The sequence below is a fragment of the Balaenoptera ricei genome, chromosome 17, assembly GCF_028023285.1.
Source record: "Balaenoptera ricei isolate mBalRic1 chromosome 17, mBalRic1.hap2, whole genome shotgun sequence".
Taxonomy (NCBI): domain Eukaryota; kingdom Metazoa; phylum Chordata; class Mammalia; order Artiodactyla; family Balaenopteridae; genus Balaenoptera; species Balaenoptera ricei.
Genome location: NC_082655.1, coordinates 37161714 through 37183297, shown reverse-complemented (window position 1 = coordinate 37183297; position 21584 = coordinate 37161714). Strand labels below are relative to the sequence as shown.

The 21584-nt window shown below is 37.6% G+C and overlaps 1 protein-coding gene across 10 annotated transcripts in view; it reads left to right on the top strand.

Moving 5' to 3' along the window:
- Positions 1-21584, top strand: part of VPS13B (vacuolar protein sorting 13 homolog B) — a 766991-nt gene that overhangs the window by 573049 nt on the left and 172358 nt on the right. For 9 of the 10 annotated variants that reach the window (XM_059902238.1, XM_059902239.1, XM_059902233.1 and 6 more), the window contains exon 36: positions 12776-13171. In XM_059902238.1, coding sequence (XP_059758221.1) covers positions 12776-13171 — 396 coding nt within the window. The remainder of the gene's footprint in view (positions 1-12775; positions 13172-21584) is intronic. The other variant, XM_059902241.1, reaches the window with a different exon arrangement.

Genomic DNA, 21584 nt, shown 5'->3' with positions numbered 1-21584 from the left:
TCATTTCTAATTCTATTGATTTGAGTCTCTTCCGTTTTTTTCTTAATGAGTCTGGCTAATGGTTTATCAATTTTGTTTATCTTCTCAAAGAACCAGCTTTTAGTTTTATTGATCTTTGCTATAGTTTCCTTCATTTCTTTTTCATTTTCTTCTGATCTGATCTTTATGATTTCTTTCCTTCTGCTAACATTGGGAGTTTTTATGTTCTTCTTTCTCTAATTGCTTTAGGTGTAGGGCTAGGTGGTTTATTTGAGATATTTCTTGTTTCTTAAGGTAGGACTGTATTGCCAGAAACTTCCCTCTTAGAACTGCTTTTGCTGCATCCCATATGTTTGGGTCATCGTGTTTTCATTGTCATTTGTCTCTAGGTATTTTTTTATTTCCTCTTTGATTCTTCAGTGATCTCTTTTTTATTAAGTAGTGTATTGTTTAGCCTCCATGTGTTTGTATTTTTTACAAATTTTTTCCTGTAATTGATATCTAGTCTCATAGCATTGTGGTTGGAAAAGATACTTGATATGATTTCAATTTTCTTAAATTTACCAAGGCTTGATTTGTGACCCAAGATATGGTCTATCCTGGAGAATGTTCCATGAGGACTTGAGAAGAAAGTGTATTCTGTTGATTTTGGATGGAATGTCCTATAAATATCATTTAAGTCCATCTTGTTTAATGTATCATTTAAAGCTTGGGTTTCCTTATTTATTTTCATTTTGGATGATCTGTCCATTGGTGAAAGTGGGGTGTTACAGTCCCGTACTATGATTGTGTTACTGTCAATTTCCCCTTTTATGGCTGTTAGTACTTGCCTTATGTATTGAGGTGCTCTTATGTTGGGTACCTAAATGTTTACAATTGTTATATCTTCTTCTTGGATTGAGCCCTTGATCATTATGTAGTGTCCTTCTTTGTCTCTTGTAATAGTCTTTGTTTTAAAGTCTATTTTGTCTGATATGAGAACTGCTACTCCAAATTTCTTTTGATTTCCATTAGCATGGAATATCTTTTTCCATCCCCTCACTTTCAGTCTGTATGTGTCCCTAGGTCTGAAGTGGGTCTCTTGTAGACAGCACATATACAGGTCTTGTTTTTGTATCCATTCAGCCAGTCTATGTCTTTTGGTTGGAGCATTTAATCCATTTACATTTAAGGTAATTATCGATATGTATGTTCCTATTACCATTTTCTTAATTGTTTTGGGTTTGTTATCACAGATCTTTTCCTTCTCTTGTGTTTCCTGCCTAGAGAAGTTCCTTTAGAATTTGTCGTAAAGCTGGTTTGGTGGTGCTGAATTCTCTTAGCTTTTGCTTGTCTGTAAAGGTTTTAATTTCTCCGTCGAATCTGAATGAGATCCTTGCTGGGTAGAGTAATCTTGGTTGTAGGTTTTTCCCCGTAATCACTTTAAATATGTCCTGCTACTCCCTTCTGGCTTGCAGAGTTTCTGCTGAATGATCAGCTGTTAACCTTATAGGGATTCCTTTGTATGTTATTTGTTGTTTTTCCCTTGCTGCTTTTAATATTTTGTCTTTGTGTTTAATTTTTGATAGTTTGATTAATATGTGTCTCGGCGTGTTTCTCCTTGGATTTATCCTGTATGGGACTCTCTGTGCTTCCTGGACTTGATTAACTATTTCCTTTCCCATATTAGGGAAGTTTTCAACTATAATCTCTTCAAATATTTTCTCAGTCCCTTTCTTTTTCTCTTCTTCTTCTGGGACCCCTATAATTCGAATGTTGGTGCGTTTAATGTTGTCCCAGAGGTCTCTCAGACTGTTCTGAATTCTTCTTTTTTTTAAATAGTGTGTTAGTTTCTGCTTTATAACAAAGTGAATCAGTTATACATATACATATGTTCCCATATCTCTTCCCTCTTGCATCTCCCTCCCTCCCACCCTCCCTATCCCACCCCTCTAGGTGGTCACAGAGCACCGAGCTGATCTCCCTGTGCTATACGGTTACTCCCCACTAGCTAGTTATTTTACATTTGGTAATGTATATATGTCCATGCCACTCTCTCACTTTGTCTGAGCTTACCCTTCCCCCTCCGCATATCCTCAAGTCCATTGTCTAGTAGGTCTGTGTCTTTATGCCCGTCTTGCCACTAGGTTTTTCATGACCTTTTTTTTTGTTTTTCCTGTTCTGAATTCTTTTCATTTTTTTTTTTTCTTTATTCTGCTCTACAGTAGTTATTTCCACTATTTTATGTTCCAGGTCACTTATCCGTTCTTCTGCCTCCGTTATTCTGCTATTGATCCCTTCTAGAGAATTTTTCATTTTATTTATTGTGTTGTTCATCACTGTTTGTTTGCTCTTTAGTTCTTCTAGTTCCATGTTAAACGTTTTTTGTATTTTCTCCATTCTATTTCCAAGATTTTGGATCATCTTTACTATCATTATTCTGAATTCTTTTTCATGTAGACTGCCTATTTCCTCTTCATTTGTTAGGTCTGGTGTGTTTTTACCTTGCTCCTTCATCTGCTGTGTGTTTCTCTGTCTTCTCATTTTGCTTAACTTACTGTGTTTGGGGTCTCCTTTTCACAGGCTGCAGGTTCATAGTTCTCGTTGTTTTTGGTGCCGGGCCCAGTTGCTAAGTTTGATTCAGTGGGTTGTGTAGGCTTCCTGGTGGAGTGGACTAGTGCCTGTGTTCTGGTGGTTGAGGCTGGATCTTGTCTTTCTGGTGGGCAGGTCCACGTCTGGTGGTGTGTTTTGCGGTGTCTGTGGCCTTTTTATGATTTTAGGCAGCCTCTCTGCTAATGGATAGTGTTGTGTTCCTGTCTTGCTCGTTGTTTGGCATAGGGTGTCCAGCACTGGAGCTTGCTGGTCATTGAGTGGAGCTGGGTCTTGGCATTGAGATGGAGATCTCTGGGAGATTTTTGCCATTTGATATTACATGGAGCTGGGAGTTCTCTTGTGGACCAGTGTCCTGAACTTGGCTCTCCCACCTCAGAGGCACAGCCCTGACACTGGCTGGAGCACCAAGAGCCTGTCATCCACACTGCTCAGAATAAAAGGGAGAAAAAAAAGAAAGAAAGAAGAAGATAAAATAAAATAAAATAAAGTTGTTAAAATAAACAATAATTATTAAAAAATATATATATATTTTTTAATAAATTTATTTATTTATTTTTGGCTGTGTTGGGTCTTCGTTTCTGTGCGAGGGCTTTCTCTAGTTGCGGCGAGCGGGGGCCACTCTTCATCACGGTGCGCGGGCCTCTCGCTATCGCGGCCTCTCTTGTTGCGGAGCACAGGCTCCAGACGTGCAGGCTCAGTAGTTGTGGCTCACGGACCCAGTTGCTCCACGGCATGTGGGATCTTCCCAGACCAGGGCTCAAGCCTGTATCCCCTGCATTGGCAGGCAGATTCTCAACCACTGCGCCACCACGGAAGCCCCCCAAAAATAATTTTTTTAATGTAATAAAAAAAGAAAGAAAGAAGAGAGCAACCAAACCAAAAAACAAATCCACCAATGATAACAAGTGCTAAAAACTATACTAAAAAAAACAAAGAAAAAAAAAACGGACAGACAGAACCCTAGGACAAATGGTAAAAGCAAAGCTATACAGACAAAATCACACACAGAAGCATACACATACACACTCACAAAAAGAGAAATAGGGACAAAAATATGTATATCATTGCTCCCAAAGTCCACCTCCTCAATTTGGGATGATTCATTGTTTATTCAGGTATTCCACAGATGCCGAGTACATCAATAAACTACTTTGGAAGGTGCCAAACTGACCTGTGCTTTTGAGTTTTACTGGTTTAACTGACTCTAGCCAGCTGTTAAATTAAAGCCTCCAATTTTCATGTGCCACACTGTTTTGTATTAGTAAGATCAGGAATTGTCCTATGGCTTCCATAACCTCTAGCAGTAGCATTCCATGTTTTTCACCTTTTGCAGAAAGACCATCCTGATCTCACAGTTAAAGGTATTAGCATAAGTGTTCTACTTCCTTGTTGGAGGGGCCATGGAGAATGGAAAGGAAACCTGAAAAACTTACCCAGTACAGAGTTGGTTAACACTTAGGCCTAAAGTGGGCTTCCCCTACACATAAGGACACATTCCAACCCTTTAGCCTTTTGAGAAACACATGTGAGGGTAAAAAATAAATGGAGTGGAAAAAACTGTCCTGTCATGCATATGACAAAGTCGTTGAAATAATTTTGTTTCTTTTTTATTTTTTAAATCAATGTGCAGTAAAATTGTCCTTCGTTGGTGCACAGTTCTATGAATTCTAATAGATGAATAGATTCATGTAACCACTACCACAGTCAAGATACAGAACAGTTCTACCATCTTAAAAAACTCTCATGGTATTCCTTTGTAATCACACCTCCCCCTAAATCCTACTCTATGATAATTACTGCTCTCCATCACTTTAGGGTTTTTGTTTATTTGTTTTACCTTTTTGAGAATGTCATACAAATGTAATCATACAGCAGGTAACCTTTTCAGACTGGCTTCTTTCACTCACATACTGCCCTTGAGATTCAGTCAAGTTGTTGTATCTATCAGTAGTATCAATACATTCCTTTTTATTGCTGAGTAGTATTCCATTTTGTAGATGAACCATAGTTTAAGAATTCATCCATTGAAGGACATATAAGTTGTTTCCAATTTTGGTGATTATGAATAGAGCCACTTTAAACATTTGTGTATAAATTGTTGTGTGATTGTAAGTTTCATTCCTCCATGATAAATACCTAGGTGTGGGATTGGTGGGTCGTATAAGTCATAAGAAATTACTAAAATGTTTCCAAATAGCCTGTATCATTTGACATTCTCACAGCAATGTACGAGAATCCCACTAGTTCCATATCATCTCTGGCAGTTTGTGTTATCAGTATTTTTTATTTTAGCCATTCTAATAGTTGGTTCATTGTCATTTTTATTTGCACTTTTCTAATTACTAGTGATGTCATATGTCTTTATATGTGCTTATCTGCCATTCATATATCCTTTTGGTAAAGTGTCTATTCAACTCTTTTGCTTATTTTAAAATTAGCCTGTTTGCTTATTGTTGAATTTGAAAGTTTTTTGTATATTCCGGATACAAGTCTTTTGTCAGATATGTGACTTGCAAATATTCTCTCCCCGTGCATAGCTTGTCTTTTCATTTTCTTAACACTACTTTTTACAGAGCAAAAGTTTTTAGTGTGAAGTTTTTTCAAATGAATCATGCTTTTTTTGGTACTGTATATAAGAATTCTGCCTAACTTCAGTACTCATAGATTTTCTCCTATGTTTTCATCTTAAAATGTTTTATATTTTACATTTTATATTCAGATCTATGATTCATTTTTAGTTAATTTTGGATAAAGTATAAAGTTGAGTTCAACTTTTTTCTTTCTTTTTGCGGGGGGTGGGGCATGAAGATGTATGACACCATTTGCTGATAAAACTCTCTTCATTGAACTGCCTTTGCAGTTTAAAAAAAAAATCATTTCACAATATTTGGTTGGCCTCTATAATCTGGATTCTCTGTTCTGTTCCACTGATATACATGTATATAACTTCTCCAGAATTATACTGTATTGATCATAGTAGCTTCATAGCAAGTCTTAAAATTAGGTAGTATAAGCCCTCCAATGTCATTCTTCTATTTCAAAAGTGTTTTAGCTATTCAAGTTCCTTTGCTTTCCTGTATACATTTTAGAATCAACTTTTCTAGATCTGCAATAAATACTGCTGGAATTTTTATTGGAATTGTGTTAAATCTATAGATCAATTGGGAGAGATTTTATATCTTTACTATTTTGAGTCTTCCAATCCATGAATATGTTATGTGTACAGTATATCTCTCCATTTACTTAGATCTTTAATGATTTTCCAACATACAGATTCTGTACGAGTTTTATCAGATTTATACCTAAGTATTTATTTTATTTGGAGCTTTTATAAATGTTGTTTTTTGTTTAAATTTTACTCCAACTGCATATTGCTGGTTTGTAGAAACTCAGCTGATTTTTGTGTAGTGGTCTTGTATTCTAAAATCTTGTCAAGTTCACTTAGTAATTCTAGGAGCTTTTCTGAAGATTTCATGGAGTTTTCTACATGGACAATCATGTCATCTGCGAATAGACATCATTTTATTTCTTTCTTTCCAATCTTCATGCCTTTTATTTCTTTTTCTTGCCTTATTGTGCTGGTTGGGATCTCTAGTATTAAATATAGAGTATGAGTAGTGAGAATGAATATCATTGCCTTGTTCCTGATCTTAGGGGAAAAGCATTCAATCCTTCATGATTAAGTATGACATTAACTATAGGTTTTTCATCCGTGAACTTTATCAGGTTAAGGAAGTTTCCATCTATTGACAGTTTGCTAAGAGTTCTTATCATAAATGGATATTGGTTTTTCAAAAGCTTTTTCTGCATCAATTGATATGATCATGTTTTTTTGTTTTGTAAACTGGTAATACCATTACTTTGATTGATTTTCTAATATTGAACCAACCTTGTAGTCCAAGGCTAAACCCCTCTTGGTTGTGGTGTATTGTTAGTTTCTTATATTACTTGATTTTTTTTTTAATTTATTTGGAGGATTTTTATGTCTCTGGTTTTTAGGGATATTGGTATGTAGTTTTCTTTTACTGTCTTTGTCTAGTTTTGGTATCAGTAATGATGGTTTCATAAAATGAATTTAGGAGTATTGTCTCCTATTTTCTGTGGTACAAGAAAAAGAAGGAAAAAATGAGGCATTTTTCTTAGTCCCTGTGGGCATTAGGAATTCCCTTCCCATTACTGAAGCCAGAAATAGAGGGTTTCCCCTACTACTCCCTCTATCCACACCTGATGCCCACCTCCAGGTTTTGGGCTGCCGCAGGCTGTGGAATATCAGAAGAAAAATGAGAAACTCACTACCTTTTGGTGGTATTTTGAAATCTAGTCATCTTCTTCAGTCTACCCGTTACCATTTACTTTTCAAAATCCTCAAATAGCTGCTCTGTGTAGGTCTTTTTTTGTTGTTTGCATTTGGTTTTTTGTTTGTTTGTTTGTTTTTTAATTAAGCTTTGCATTTTTTTTTTAATTTATTTATTTTATTTATTTATTATTTTTGGCTGCATTGGGTCTTCGTTGCTGCATGTGGGCTTTCTCTAGCTGTGGCGAGCAGGGGCTGCTCTTTGTTGCAGTGTGCGGGCTTCTCACTGTGGTGGCTTCTCTTGTTGCAGAGCACGGGCTCTACAGTGCAGGCTCAGTAGTTGTGGTGCATGGGCTTAGTTGCTCTGTGACATGTGATATCTTCCTGGGCCAGGGCTCGAACCCATGTCCCCTGTATTGGCAGATGGATTCTTAACCACTGCGCCACCAGGGAAGCCCTCTGTATAGGTTTTTTAGCTGTAATCTCTCCAGATATTATAGCTGTATAAAGTGGGAGAGACAGGGCTCCATCTTTCCTGGAACACTGAAGTAATTTTTAAAGAGCGGGAAATGGCAACTAACAAAGAGAAGAGCAAAGTATATTAGATATTTTTGCTCTGGGGGGAAAAGGTGAAAGAAGCTAGGGCAAACATTCCTAGGCCTTGAAACTTCATTTATGATCACATTAGAAACAGGAAATAATATGTGGGTAAATATGCATATGGAGTTTGTATTAGTTTTTTATTGATGCATAACAAATTACCACAAATGTAGTGGCTTATAGCAATACAAATTTATTATCTCAGTCCTGCAGGTCAGAAGTCCAGTTGGGTTTAGCTGTATTCTCTGCTCAGAATCTTACAAGGCCAAAATCAAAGTGTCATTTGGGCTGGGCTCTAATCTAGAGGCTCCAGGGAAGAATCCACTTACAAACTCATTCCATTTGTTTGCATAATCCAGTTCCTGTGGTCATAGGACTCACGTCCCTAATTCCTTGTTAGCAGCTGGCCAGTGCTTCCTTCCCTCAGCTTTAGGGTGCCCATTCCTTCTCACATGACCCCTAGCATCCTCAAAGCAGCAATGACATATCATAGACCCCTTCTCACGTTTCAAATCTCTCCGACTTCCCCTTCTGCCTCCTTCATGTACTTTTTAAAGGGCCTGTATAATAGATCAGGCCCACCAGATAATCTCTGTGTTAAATTCAATTTACCTGGGATTTTTATCACACCTATAAAATCCCTTTCAGCATAGCAGTACCTAGATTAGTGTTTGATTCAATAACCAGGGGAGAGGAATCTTGGGAGAAGGGGGTCATCTTCAGAATTCTGCCTACCACAGAACCAGATTAGAAAGTTTCAGGGTGCTCCAACATGAACTGACCAAACATGTACTTCATGCTGAGTTTGAGGCCCAATGCTAAGTATTAAAGGTGAAAAATGTACACTCAAGGATCTTCTCTATTGGTGAGAGACATAATCTCATAAAAAGATACTTATGCAGGGCCAGCTTTGTGGAACTACTTCTTGGAGAACGTGCTGAGCAGTATCCTGAAGATTATGCATTAGGCAAAGAAAGAGTATATTAGACAAAGGAGCAACATGATCAAAGGTCTTGTGGTATGACATAGCATGGGCTGGGGGGAGTGGGCTGTATAAACTCTTTGATATTTCTGGAGCTTTAATATCTGAGGTGGGCAATGGCTGCAGATAAGGAAAGGCAAGACCTTTTTTCCCATTCTAAGGAGCTTCATCTTTTATCCCATAGGTAAAGAAGAGCCATTAAAGAGTTTTAAGCAATAGTGAGCCAATCAGGATCACAGTAGAAACAAATCATTTGGAAATTACTCTGGAGACTGGATTAACAGGAATCGGTCTAGACAGAGAATCCTTTTAGGAGGCTTTATATTAGCTGAGCAATATCAAAGGCATGGAGGGAAAACATGGGGAGTGGCTGGAATGCTAGAGAGAAGGAGATTGGATTCAAGCAATATTTTGGAAGTAAAGTTGACAGAACTTAATCACTGAGTGGGTTTGGACCAGGAAAAGAGGGAATGAAATGAGTCAAAAAGTCAGATTTTTTATTTGAGCCAGTTGGTAGATTAGAGTCATTAACTGAGACAGGGAATATAGCATGTGTGAGAGGAGGTAATGGATTGTTCTGGATGAAGTGATTTGATGAGCCTGTGGGAGTTCAGTAGGAAGGAAAAATTCATTCATTTTTTTTTCCTTCACTACATCATAAAATGTTCATTTTGTACTTCCTGTGGACCAAACAGTAGTTTAGGCATTCAGAATATCAAGATGTAGAACAGTCCTTATTGTTCAGGAGTTCACAGTTAGCTGAACTATGACAGATACCTAAGCAGTAACTATAAAAATATTATGAATAGGTACCTGATGATGATACAATACACAGGACATTCTGAAAGCAATGGATGAGAGGCACCTCACTCGGCCTCAGGGGTCAAGAAAGACTTCCTGGAGTCTTTGAGACTCAAGGACTGAGTCTCAAAGGACAGGTTAGACAAATAAGCAGAGGTATAGTTTTTTTGTTTTTTTGTTTGTTTGTTTCCTGTGTCACTGGGACTACCATACCTGAGATGCAAGGATCCATATTGAGATAGTAGTCAACAACTCTCATATATTACCATTCCGTGGATGTTTTGTCAGTTTATAGTGAGGGAAAAGGGATCCCTTAGGCTCAGCAGTTAGTATAGGTGGATATTTGGGCAACTTCCTGAGTAGGTCAGTAAACTGTTTCTATGGCTACTTCTGACGCTTAGTTTAAATCTCATGTTATGAATCCAGGCAAAAGCAGGTAGCTTCTGGCCCCAATATCTGAGTCTCCTTTCTGCTTTAGCTTTGTTTTGTTTTCCTGTTGTTGCTATCATCTGTTAAGATTGTTTGTTTTTTTCACTGTGGTAAAAGGTGGTATTATTTTCTGTGAGGCCACAGAATTTCGAAGCCCTCGTAAAAGAATTTGCAGGCAGAGCCGGACAGTGTATGAATCATTTGAATCATCCAATTTCCCTAAAATATTTGCCCACCAGCCTCTTTGAGTACCCCAAATTCTACAAGTCAAAACTAATTCCTTTCAAAAATGGTGCTGGTATAACTGGATTTCTGCATGCAAAAAAAAATTCAGTTGGACCCCTACCACACAAAGCACAAAAGTTAATTCAAGAGCAATCATAGACCTAAATGTAAGAGGTAAAACTATAAAACTTGTAAAAGAAAGCATAACTGTAAATCTTTGTGACCTTGGGTTAAGCAGTGTTTTTTTTTGTTTTGCTTTGTTTTATAAATTTATTTTATTTGTTTATTTTTGGCTGCATTGGGTCTTTGTTGCTGTGCACGGGCTTTCTCTAGTTGCGGTGAGCGGGGCTACTCTTCGTTGTGGTGCACGGGCTTCTCGTGGTGGTGGCTTCTCTTGTTGCGGAGCACGGGCTCTAGGCGCACGGGCTTCAGTAGTTGTGGCTCACGGGCTCTAGAGCACAAGCTGAGTAGTTGTGGCGCAAGGGCTTAGCTGCTTCGCGGCATGTAGGATCTTCCTGGACCAGGGCTCGAACCCGTGTCCCCTGGATTGGCAGGCAGATTCTTAACCACTGCGCCACCAGTGAAGCCCCCTAAGCAATGGGTTTTGGATATGACACCAAAAGCACAAGCATAATAATAGATCTGTTGGACTTCACAAAACTTAAAAACTTTCGTGCTGCAAATCATACCATCCAAAAAACTGAAGACAGTCCACAGAATGGGAGAAAATATTTGCAAATCCTATATCTCATAGGGACTTGTATCCAGAATATATCAATATAAAAGACTCATACTATTTAATAAAAAGACAAATAACCCAATTTAAAAATGAGCAAAGGGTGTGAATAGACATGTCTCCCAAGAATATATACGCATAGCCAATAACATTAATGCTCAACGTCATTAATCATTAGGGAAATACACATCAAAATCACAATGGGATACTACTTCATACCCACTACGACTGAAGAAATGAAGAAATGCTCAACATCATTAATCGTTAGGGAAATAAACACATCAAAATCACAATGGGTTACCACTTCATACCCACTAGGATTGCTGTAATCAAATATGACCCAGCAATTCCACTTCTAGGTAGATACCTAAAAGAATTGAAAACATGTTCACAAAAAAATTTGCACATGAATGTTCATAGCAGTATTATCCATAATAGCCAAAAAGTGGAAACAACCCAAATGTCCATAAACTGATAATGGATAAACAAAATGTAGTATATCCATATGATGGAGTATTATTCAGCCATAAAAAGGAATGACATACTGGTGATACATGATTCAACACAAATGAACCTTAAAAATTTTTACTGTGTTAACTGAAAGAAACCAGACACAAAAAGCCAGATTTTGTGTGATTCCATTTATATGAAATGCCCAGAATAGGCAAATATATAGAGACAGAAATTAGCTTATTGGTTGCCCGAGTGCTGGAAGTGGGGAATGGGTAGGGACCACTAAGTGGCATGGGAATTTTTTTTTTCCCTGGTGGTGATAATAATGTTCTGGAATTAGATAATGGTGATGATTACACAATCTTGGGAGTATACTAAGAACCATTGAATTGTATACTTTAAATAGGTAAATTGTATGATATGAGTTAATATGTCAATAAAGATGTTAAAAAACATAATTCCTTTAAATCAGGGTGTTGTTTTCCTGTTTAAATGAATGTAGGGAGCAGGGAACATTCTAGTATTGCAGAAGGGTGACTTAGATGTCTGACCCTTTCCAGTGGACAACTGGCTAGAAGCAGGACTCTCAGAGTTTTGCTTAGCCTGATTAAAGAAACACCAGGAAAGGTACACTTTAAAAAGGTGGTACCCTGAGTGAGCCTGGGTAGACAGGAGGAAACTCTAAGGTGCTGATGTCTGAGGAAGATGAGAAGAGGTCCTCCTATTGAAAACAGACAGAATGTTAACTTCATCTGCTTGATAACTTTGCTATTCCTAGCTTCATCTGTGATTATGTCTTGTATTACATCAGGCTCCAGTGAAAAGAATACTTGTTAGGTTCAGTTAAACTCAACCATTTATTGAACAGATACATATGAGAAACACACTGTGCCAGGCACTGGGTATAAACATGAGTGGCATGCTCTGCCTTGACAACCCTTACAGTCTTATGTCTTATTGATAATAAAAACAGAAGTGAGAAGGCAAAAACAGAAGTGATAGGGCCTAGTTAGTTTTAATGTCAGGTGACTAAGTGAGTAAGTGGCAAATAAGGACACCATCCGGTGGATGATACATGTAAAATGGATTTTAAGAAATCTCAGTCTTACATTAGATGAGGTATTTGAAACTTTATCAATGCAGAGTCCAAGGAAAGATGTAGGGACTCTTCTGGGTTTTAGTGGGTCACAGAGGGGAAGCAAATGTTTTGTGCATATACTTTATCAGAGAGTGGTAGGGGAGGCTACTTCAGTTAATCAGTTGGACAAATATTTATTAATACCAGTATTTGTGTCAAACATTGTGCTGGGTACTAAAGGAAGCCCTTTTAACCTCGGAAGAAAGAATGTCAGTTCAGTAACAAACTGGAAAGGCTGCTTAATTTTACCTCAGAGTGGGAGGGCAGAGGTAGATGTCCGTGTGTGGCCTTTGCTCTGTCAGGAACAGACAGACAGTCACATGGATTGAGACAGGAATGTAGGCATGTAAGTAGTCCAGGGAAACTGTTCCTTCAAGTAACTACATGGAAAGGTTAGGTGGTAAGTAAAAGAATTATAACATCTGACATCCTAATGAGTCCACAGTACAGGCGTTGGGAAACTGAAATAGGAGCTTGACAGGGAAGTAAAGGCTTATTTTCAATAGGAGAGCTTCAGTAATTTTCTTATCCTTTTCAATTCTATAGCAGACATCAACTTGGATATATCAAAGCCTTTGAAAGCAAACCTGAGTTTTACCAAGCTGGATCAGATAAACCATTTTTTGAAGAAGATAAAAAGTGCACACAGCAAAGAGACCTCAGCCCTGTCAGACACCATGCTGAATAAGGATGAGCTTCCAGCCTCCAAATGTTACCGTGGAAAGTCGTCTAAGCTTAAAGTTCATGGTGATGGAGCACAAAAGATTCCATTTCAAGAAAACGTGTGGAGAACGGTTTCCTGCTTTCAAAAAATTTCTGTTCATACTACTCAGATTGTGGTCTCCATGGAAACTGTCCCCCATCCTAATAAACCGTGCCTGTTAGCATCTTTATCAACCCTCAACGGAAGCCTTAATATCAAAGCAGCGCAAAAAGTGCCTGGTAAGTCACAGAAAAGGGGAGAGGGAGATGACAATGACTTGTTAACATCTAAAACTGCATAATGTTGAAGGTTTATATTAAGTAGAGTTTAAAAGTTTCAAGAGCCATTAGAGATTAGGCACACTTCTGGTTTGTTGCCTTATTTTAAAGAAAATGTTATAACAAATCATTAAAGCCTAAGTATGTTAATGCCGTAAACTAAACCGTTCCTATCTACCCCTTCAGTCATGTTCCTACAGATGTCTTTATAACTGTTCATTCCTAAATTTCTTTTTACCTAAAATAGCCGTAGTGGAAGAACAGAGTATGTATCAAGGTTTGTGCGCCATTAGAATAGTAGCTTTTAAAGTGTGGTCTCAGAGGCAGCAGCAGCAGCAGCATCTGGGAACTTGTTAGAAATGCAAATTCTCAGACTCTACCCCTGACCTCCTGAATCAGAAAGTCTGGGCATGGGGCCCAGAAAAGTGTGTTCCAACAAACCCTACAGGTGATTCCGATGTGCTACATTAAGTTACTGGTAACAATTTATTTAAAAAGGAAAAATTGCTCTGGTGGCAGGAATGCTACACAAAATGTAATAGAAGCCAAGGTTCAACTTTGAAAAGACAATGCCATTGAGGACTATCAGGCAGCAACACCTGCAAGGAAAGGCCATGCTTCAGTGCCTGGCTGAGCAAGGGAGCCGTGGACTTGGCAACTGAATGTCCTTGATGGGTGGAGAGGTGAGAAATTAACAGGCAGTGACATCTACATTTTCCTCAACTGTTATGTGCTTTTTCACACTGAATCAAAAAGGGTAGGCAGAAGGAATGTGAGGGGAAGAGAAAAGACAAGGTACAGGTGGGGAATAACCATTTTCAATCACAGAAACTGCTACTGTTAAAGTTCAGGGCATGATGCCAGAAATTTTACTTTGAAAGTAAAAGTAGCAAAAGGAAAACATTTTTTTCCACTTTAATTTGCAGGAAAGAAGTGGGGCTAGAGGGATAGTGCCCTCGATAAAGTAAATCCTGAAACTGTATGCAACTTAGTTGCTTACCAAAAAGTAATTAAGTGGCAGCTGGAGACTAACTGTGTAGCCAGTTTGGGCACAGTAGTTGAAGAGATAAAGAAGGAGTTTTGTAGTTGAGAAGTATGAATTTTAGGCCAAAAAAATAAATGATTGATTTCTTTCTCATCAGAAATATTTGTGACCAAGCCAGCTAAAAGCACTGTATTTCTTTTATTGTCTTAAAAGTTGGAAATGAAAACTGTAAGGTCCATGGGACATGAAAGACTATGAAGCACTGGAGGCTACAATGTCTGATTTATCCACAAGTAAATTACAACCCAGACAACACTGAGGCCATTCCCAGGCCTTTTCAGTTTTACCTTAATCATAGCAAGGAAAGGTTAGGACTCAAACAGAATGAAAGCATTTAACATGTACTGTACTCAATTTTAGGTCCTTTTCTTTATTCATTCTCGTTTCTTGTTTCATTCATTTGCTACTCATATTTTATCCAATTTTAATAGTGTTTATTCTCAGTAAATATCTCTAAAATATAATTAAAATCCTCTCACTGAGCTTTACAAGGTACTAGATTCATTCTGGTTTTGTAACTTGTTTTTTCCCTTTATGCTAGTACCCCTACTCCTTTTACAGTTATACTCTTAAATCTAGTTAAATGCAAAAGTAGAAACTATAGCTTTGACTAAGACATACTTGGTATAACTCTAATATGTAGTGTCCTGCAAATGTTCTAAAGTAGTTATTTGCATCAACAAATCAGATCAAATTGAATTTAGCCATTTAATTAATAGAAACAGTTTTATTATGAGAGTATAACAAACACCAAATCTGTTTACTCTACATTTCTGCTTGATGTGATGGCATGCTCAAATGTTTAAAAGATGACAGAGTCAGCAAAGTAATAATAAATTATAATTAAGTGAAGTAAGATTGTAAGTTCTAGTTATTGCTGTAGAGTGATTTCTAGGAAATTATAATTAAGAGATTACTACATATTTTTCAGAAATTGATTTTTAGCAAAGGAAAACTTTTTAAAAGTAAAATAAAATTTAAGCTTTGAACATTAATTTCATTGTATATTTGCATATCTTAAAAATTCATGCTTTGCCACTTGGATGGAATATATGCAAATGTATACTTAATGTATATTTTTGGTAAGTGGTAAAAAATATTTCCCAGCAAAAAAATAAAATAACCCTCCTACCAGTAGTCATATTTCTTTTTGTGTTTTTCAAGTGACATCGTTCTGTATTCAACCAAAAATTTTTCTAGTGTATCTTTGAGTTCAGTGGAGTTAATGTCAGATTTTTATAGTTTGACTCTAATACAGTTATACTGAACTGTGTCTTTGATTTTACAGTTTATGTAACTATTGTGACCATCTGCAGCAGCTGCACTTTTCAAATTATTTGCTGAACCAAATTGAGCACAGTGACAAAAGTAGTCATCTCAGATGTACTATTAAACAGAGAAAGAAAAAGGAGCATTGCCTTGGTACAGCATAGCCATCTGCTATACAGATGTTATTGTATAGAATGACTTAAGATAAAATAATTGTAGAAAATTTTCATTAAAACCTCAACAATTTGCACTTGTTTATGCGAATCTGCATAACTCCCCAATGAGACAACACACTTGGGGTTTCTTTGGTTCTCACTCACTTTCTCTTTGATCCTTTTTGATGTGCTGACTTTAATAAACACAGTCAAAAACATTGTGCAAAAAACATCATGGAAAAAACTACAAAGGAACAATTATAGCAGCAGAAACTACTCTAATCCCTAACTTACGCAAGCTATTTTTAGTGAAATATTTTTTTTAACACTCTTTATATGACAATGTTATATAAACAGGGTAAAGCGGTCCTTTCCAGATGAGTTTTAATTTAGGAGCTGAAATAGATTTGTAATGCTAAAGGAATCTTATGGTCTAAGTAATATTTAGAGAAACACAATTGGGAATGTGTCGTAGGCATGCCTCTTCACTTGTGAAAAGTACAAAAAATATTTGAGTTTGCCTAATGATTATATTTTTTATCATCTAAACCGACATAAGCTTATGGGAAGTGTATGTGGAAAGGGAATAATAAAAGAATGAAAGAGGAAAGTTAATATTCTCCCCAAGACATTGTCAATACATTTAAATCTGAAATGCTTTTATGTTCATTTACTGGTTTTTACAACAAAATATGTACAGATTATTCACGGAAATGTTTTCATCATTTGAAACAAAACGAAATGGTTAAATATTTTCCACTTAAAAAAAATCCTTGAGTTCTCCTTAGCCTCCTGTACTATTCTGTGGCCCTAAACTATCCGAGTTTCAAGGAACGTGGGTTTTTTTTTTTTGATTCCACTCTGCAGATGCTGGCGTAACAGTGACTTTTAATAACCTAACTCTTATTTCTGCTAGAATACTTATGTTCTCCCATGTGTCTGTGGTAAAATGGCCCTAAATTTTAAAACTTTACATACAAGATGTAATGCTTGTATTTTTTTAAATTGGTGTGTAATTGCAAAAATCTCTATGATTGTGTATAATATTGCCAAATTTTCTATGATTATGTTATTGATAACGAAATTAATCTTGTTTCAAAATCATATCTTATTTTCTGAAACATTTTAAGGCAGATATTTCTTTTGCTAGCCATTAAATCTGTCCCGTTCTGTAGTATGTTCTTTTTTAAAAGTAGCCCTCCCACCCCCCCTGCACACACACACACACACACAGTCTTTTTTGCTGTTTGAAGTATAGTGTTTTGGAGAAACCTTAAGTATGTAGCTATAAATTCTGAACCAGCAGTGTAGCACTTTGCACAGGCAGGGTGGGGAGTGAGCTGCAGACTTTAGCTCTCCTTGTCAGAGTAAATTATGGCTCTATTAGGGCGGCACTTCTTAGATTTCGGCAAACAAGGGTACACAATTCAGGCTGTGAAATAGCTGTGCTTTAGGCTGCCTTGCTCTTTCTTGGGGGCATGTCGATTAGCAAACTCCATGTAGATAAGGGAAAGGGAAATAGGATATGAACAAGTTAGGTGGCACAAAGCGTTGGGGGAAGAGCCTAAGTGAGGCCATCTTGGCTGGCATTTTAGTCAGAATTAGGGAAAAGTTGCAAGAATCCCCTTTCCATAGGGACTTAGGAGACTTTTCATCCATGCAGAAAGCAATGAGTTGAATTCCTAGTCAAAGAGCTGTGGTTTAAATAACTTTCACTACCCCAGCCTCTGTCATCCAGATGTACTTATCTTTGTGTATAAACAAAAGTAGGAAGAAAGAAAGCATAACCACATTATTCTTCATGTATACAAATGCCTCTTTTCATGTTCACTGAATTCAGGACCAGTAAAAATGTAAAGAACCTAGAGTTCCTTTTCATGTACTGAAAAGTGAAAGCAGGTTATTAATTGATACAAAGTGGAGCTCCAGCTTTTCATTCCAGAGTCAACTGGATCTCCTGAGGAAAATCTCCTTAAGGCGTTGTCATAGCCATTGGATGCTGCAGAAATGCAAGTAAGCCTGAGGGGAAATAAAACATTAAATTATATATGACTACCTAAAATAATATATTGCAATAACAAGCCATTTACAACACCCCAAAGACTTTTGTTACTTTTAGAAAGAAATAGCATCTTTTTCCAATGCCTGAACAATAAGAAATGAATTCTTTGACAGTTAAAGCCAGAGGACAAACTTAACTTTTAAACAGCCACTGAGGATTGAAGTGGAAGTACAGTTTGTAGACAGCTATACAAATCACCAACAAACCTTAATGAATATTGGGTGTGGGCATCAGTGTCCTGTCATTTTTGACACTGTGTCTCAAGTAGCTTAAACCCAACACTCAAGGAAAGGTGGAGACCTCATTGGGTCTGTTAACATCTGGGGTTTTATTTGTCATTTTGGCCATACCCCGCAAGCGCAAAAGAAAGAGTAAAAGGGGATTATCTTGACAATGAAGTGAGTTACTGAATCTTGTGATAATGAAAAGCAGAAGAATTCTAATGCCTTTCTATAGTCCCTGAGGTAGAGGTGCGTTTATAGTTTTGCAGAAGTAAAATGTAGGCAGGCAGAACAGATGGCCCAGAGTCCGTGTAACCTGACACCCCTCATCCCAGAACTGAGGACCACTATTAATCCTGGTCAGATTCCCTCCTATTACTTTATAACAAGGTTCAAAGTTGCTACTGATGAACTGGCCTGTCCTTTTTTTACTCTTAAATTACCTGTGGATTACTGATTTTTTTTCAAAAGTGATATTTTTCTGTGCATAATGGTGGACTATTGAGACATTCAAAAAAGGTAAAATAGGAAGTTCTAAAAATTGAATGGGAAATAAGTGGAAAAAGTAAAATTCTCATAACTTTTTTTCAAAGTAATGTTCCATATTTATTCTCTAGTACAGCGGGAAATAAAAACCATAAATGTATAAGACATTCTCTTGGAAAGTAATTTTCTCGTCCTCTGTCTTAGAAATCGTATGCAATGGAGAAGAAATCCCAACATACAAGTTTTATTCTCCCAGCTGTAATTGTTATCAGTAATATACGTTTAGATAGAATTTTGGTCAATAATAAGCAATGTTAATACTACTATCTTAGAAATTATCTTTTTTCACCCCCTCAAAAAGAGAGGTAAAAAATTAAGAATGTTTGATATTTTTTAAAAACTCACTAGTAGATATATGCTGTTCAGGCATATTTATATGGTCACTTATTTTTTCTTGTTTTGTTTAACCAAATTATATTAATTCAGTCTTTACATCTTTCATTTGGAATATTTAAATTTTTCTGTGCTAAAGGGTCTGTGGGGTTTTTTTAATGTCTGTTACGTGATTTTTGTTCTTCGCGTACCTTTTTTCTGTGCTGTGAGGTTACTATAGCTGTTTTGGATTTTAATGAGAAGCCTTTAAATGCATAGGATAGTAACTTCAGAAATTTAGAAGGTAACCACCGGGTGAAATTTCTGATGTGTTAATTTCCAGGCTGCCTGAAAAGTAAAAATCATCCAATAAGCAGCCATGTTCGGATGTCAGAGCACTCTCGTGTGCTGTGGCGCAGTGAACATGATGTACCTGCCCAGCCTTTCGTAGAGGGAGATGAGCTCATCTCAGAGAGATAACCATCTCTGACTTTTTCTTCTGATTAATCACCGACCTGAACTCCATTTGAACCTTGTTAGACCGAAAACAAGCAGAATTCCTGGCCCAAACTATAAAATATAATTAAGCCCTTTTGAAATGATGTGTAAAAGAACATTGCTGTACCCCCCACTTATAACCACTACCACCACCACAACCAATAAAGTTAAATCAAGCACTGCCTGTAATGGATTAAAATAATAAATGTTCCTGGATTTTAGTGTTTGAAGTACTTGAAGAAAACAGGCTCCCAGCAGCCTGGGTAGCTGAATGCAGGAGAGACATTTATTAATGACGAGTTCAAGGATTTGGCCTGCTTAAGATCATTACTTTGTGTTTACCATGGGTTACACATCTCTTATATTTTTACACAGCCCACACGTGTCCACATGCAATAATGAAAGCTTTTTTTTTTCAACAAAAGAATTGTTAATTGTGTAAATATGGTTCTCTTGGGGAATGTGAAGTCTTCCTAAGACTCTGCTCCCTTCTAATGAGAAATCCAGTACAGTTATTACACTCTCCCAAGTATACCCACCTTCAAATCTTGCCTCCAACTAGATTAGTCTTTCCCCCTGTTGTTTTTAGTTACCAATTCCAAACTTAATCTAGACTGCTAGAAAACTGTTGGCCTCTGGTTATGTATTTTTTAAATAAATGTATTAATTTATTTATTTTGGCTGCGTTGGGTCTTCGTTGCTGCTTGCGGGCTTTCTCTAGTTGTAGGGGCTACTCTTCATTGCAGTGCATGGGCTTCTCATTGCAGTGGCTTCTCTAGTTGCAGAATGCGGGCTATAGGCACATGGGCTTCAGTAGTTGCGGCGCGTGGGCTCACTAGTTGTGGCTTGCAGGCTGTAGAGCGCAGGCTCAGTAGTTGTGGAGCACGGGCTTAGTTGCTCCGCGGCATGTGGGATCTTCCCGGACCAGGGCTCGAACCTGTGTCCCCTGCATTGGCAGGCGGATTCCTGCGCCATCAGGGAAGTCCAGGTTATGTATTTTAGAATTGTGTTCCATTGCACTAGACTTTGTGTGCTTATGTACTATAGAAAAAAAAATCAGTGCTTTTTATTTCTTCTCCTACCTTTAACAAAGATATGGGAGAGAACCATTTTTCTAGATTTAGATACATTTGAGGTGAAAAAAAGAGACAACTGGTAAAAATGTCCCATATACGCATTTTAAAACAGTATTCCTTGGACAGGAGAAAAAAGGGCATTTGAGACAACAAAAATGCTATCAATTAACATGAAAATATCTCACTGTGCAAAATGCTATTGGAGAAGAAAGTTTCCAGTCCTAGCAATTAAATACTAGAGATCTTTTTCTTTTTTTTTTTCTTTTTTAAATTTTATTTATTTATTTATTTATTTTTGGCTGTGTTGGGTCTTCTTTGCTGCGCTCGGGCTTTCTCTAGTTGCGGTGAGCAGGGGCTACTCTTTGTTGCACTGCGCAGGCTTCTCACTGTACTGGCTTCTCTTGTTGCGGAGCACGGGCTCTAGGCGCACGGGCTTCAGTAGTTGTGGCACACGGGCTCAGTAGTTGTGACTCGCGGGGTCTAGAGCGCAGGCTCAGTATTTGTGGCGCATGGGCTTAGTTGCTCCGCAGCATGTGGGATCTTCCTGAGCCAGGGCTTGAATCCATGTCCCCTGCATTGGCAGGCGGATTCCTAACCACTGCACCACCAAGGAAGTCCCTAGAGATCTTTTTCTTAATAGTGTCTCCTTTGCATCCTAATGATGGCACTTTATAAGTTAGTATTAGGTGAAATGGATAAGAATTATTGTAGCTCCTAGAACTGGGACTGTGGAAAAAGAGAAGGTTAGAAGTAAATATCCCCCACTCCACTGAATTTGTGACAGTGTTTAGTTTTGCTGCGGTCACAGCAAATTGCCCTCTCATCCACATAAGCCAGAAGGCTATTTGCTAGGAAAGTTTCTGGCAAAGCAACCCTGTCAGTGATAAGTGACTGAAGACACATCTTAGATGTTCTTTTGCTCTCTGGCTGGGGCTCTGGCCCTGTAGGCTATGTTGGCATAATATACTGAGGCCAAGCAAGACAGCCGGGGACAGGAAAAAGACATTTATTCACAACCCTGTTACCAATTGGAAAAATGAAATTACTAAGAGCTAACTAATAGCAGTAGTTTTTATAAAGCAGCATGGTGCTGGAAGGAGGCAGACAATCCCAGCCCTGCTACTTGCTGGCAGTTGATTGTGGTAAAAGCTCATTTCCAAAATAAAGACAAAAATACTTAATTCATGGGG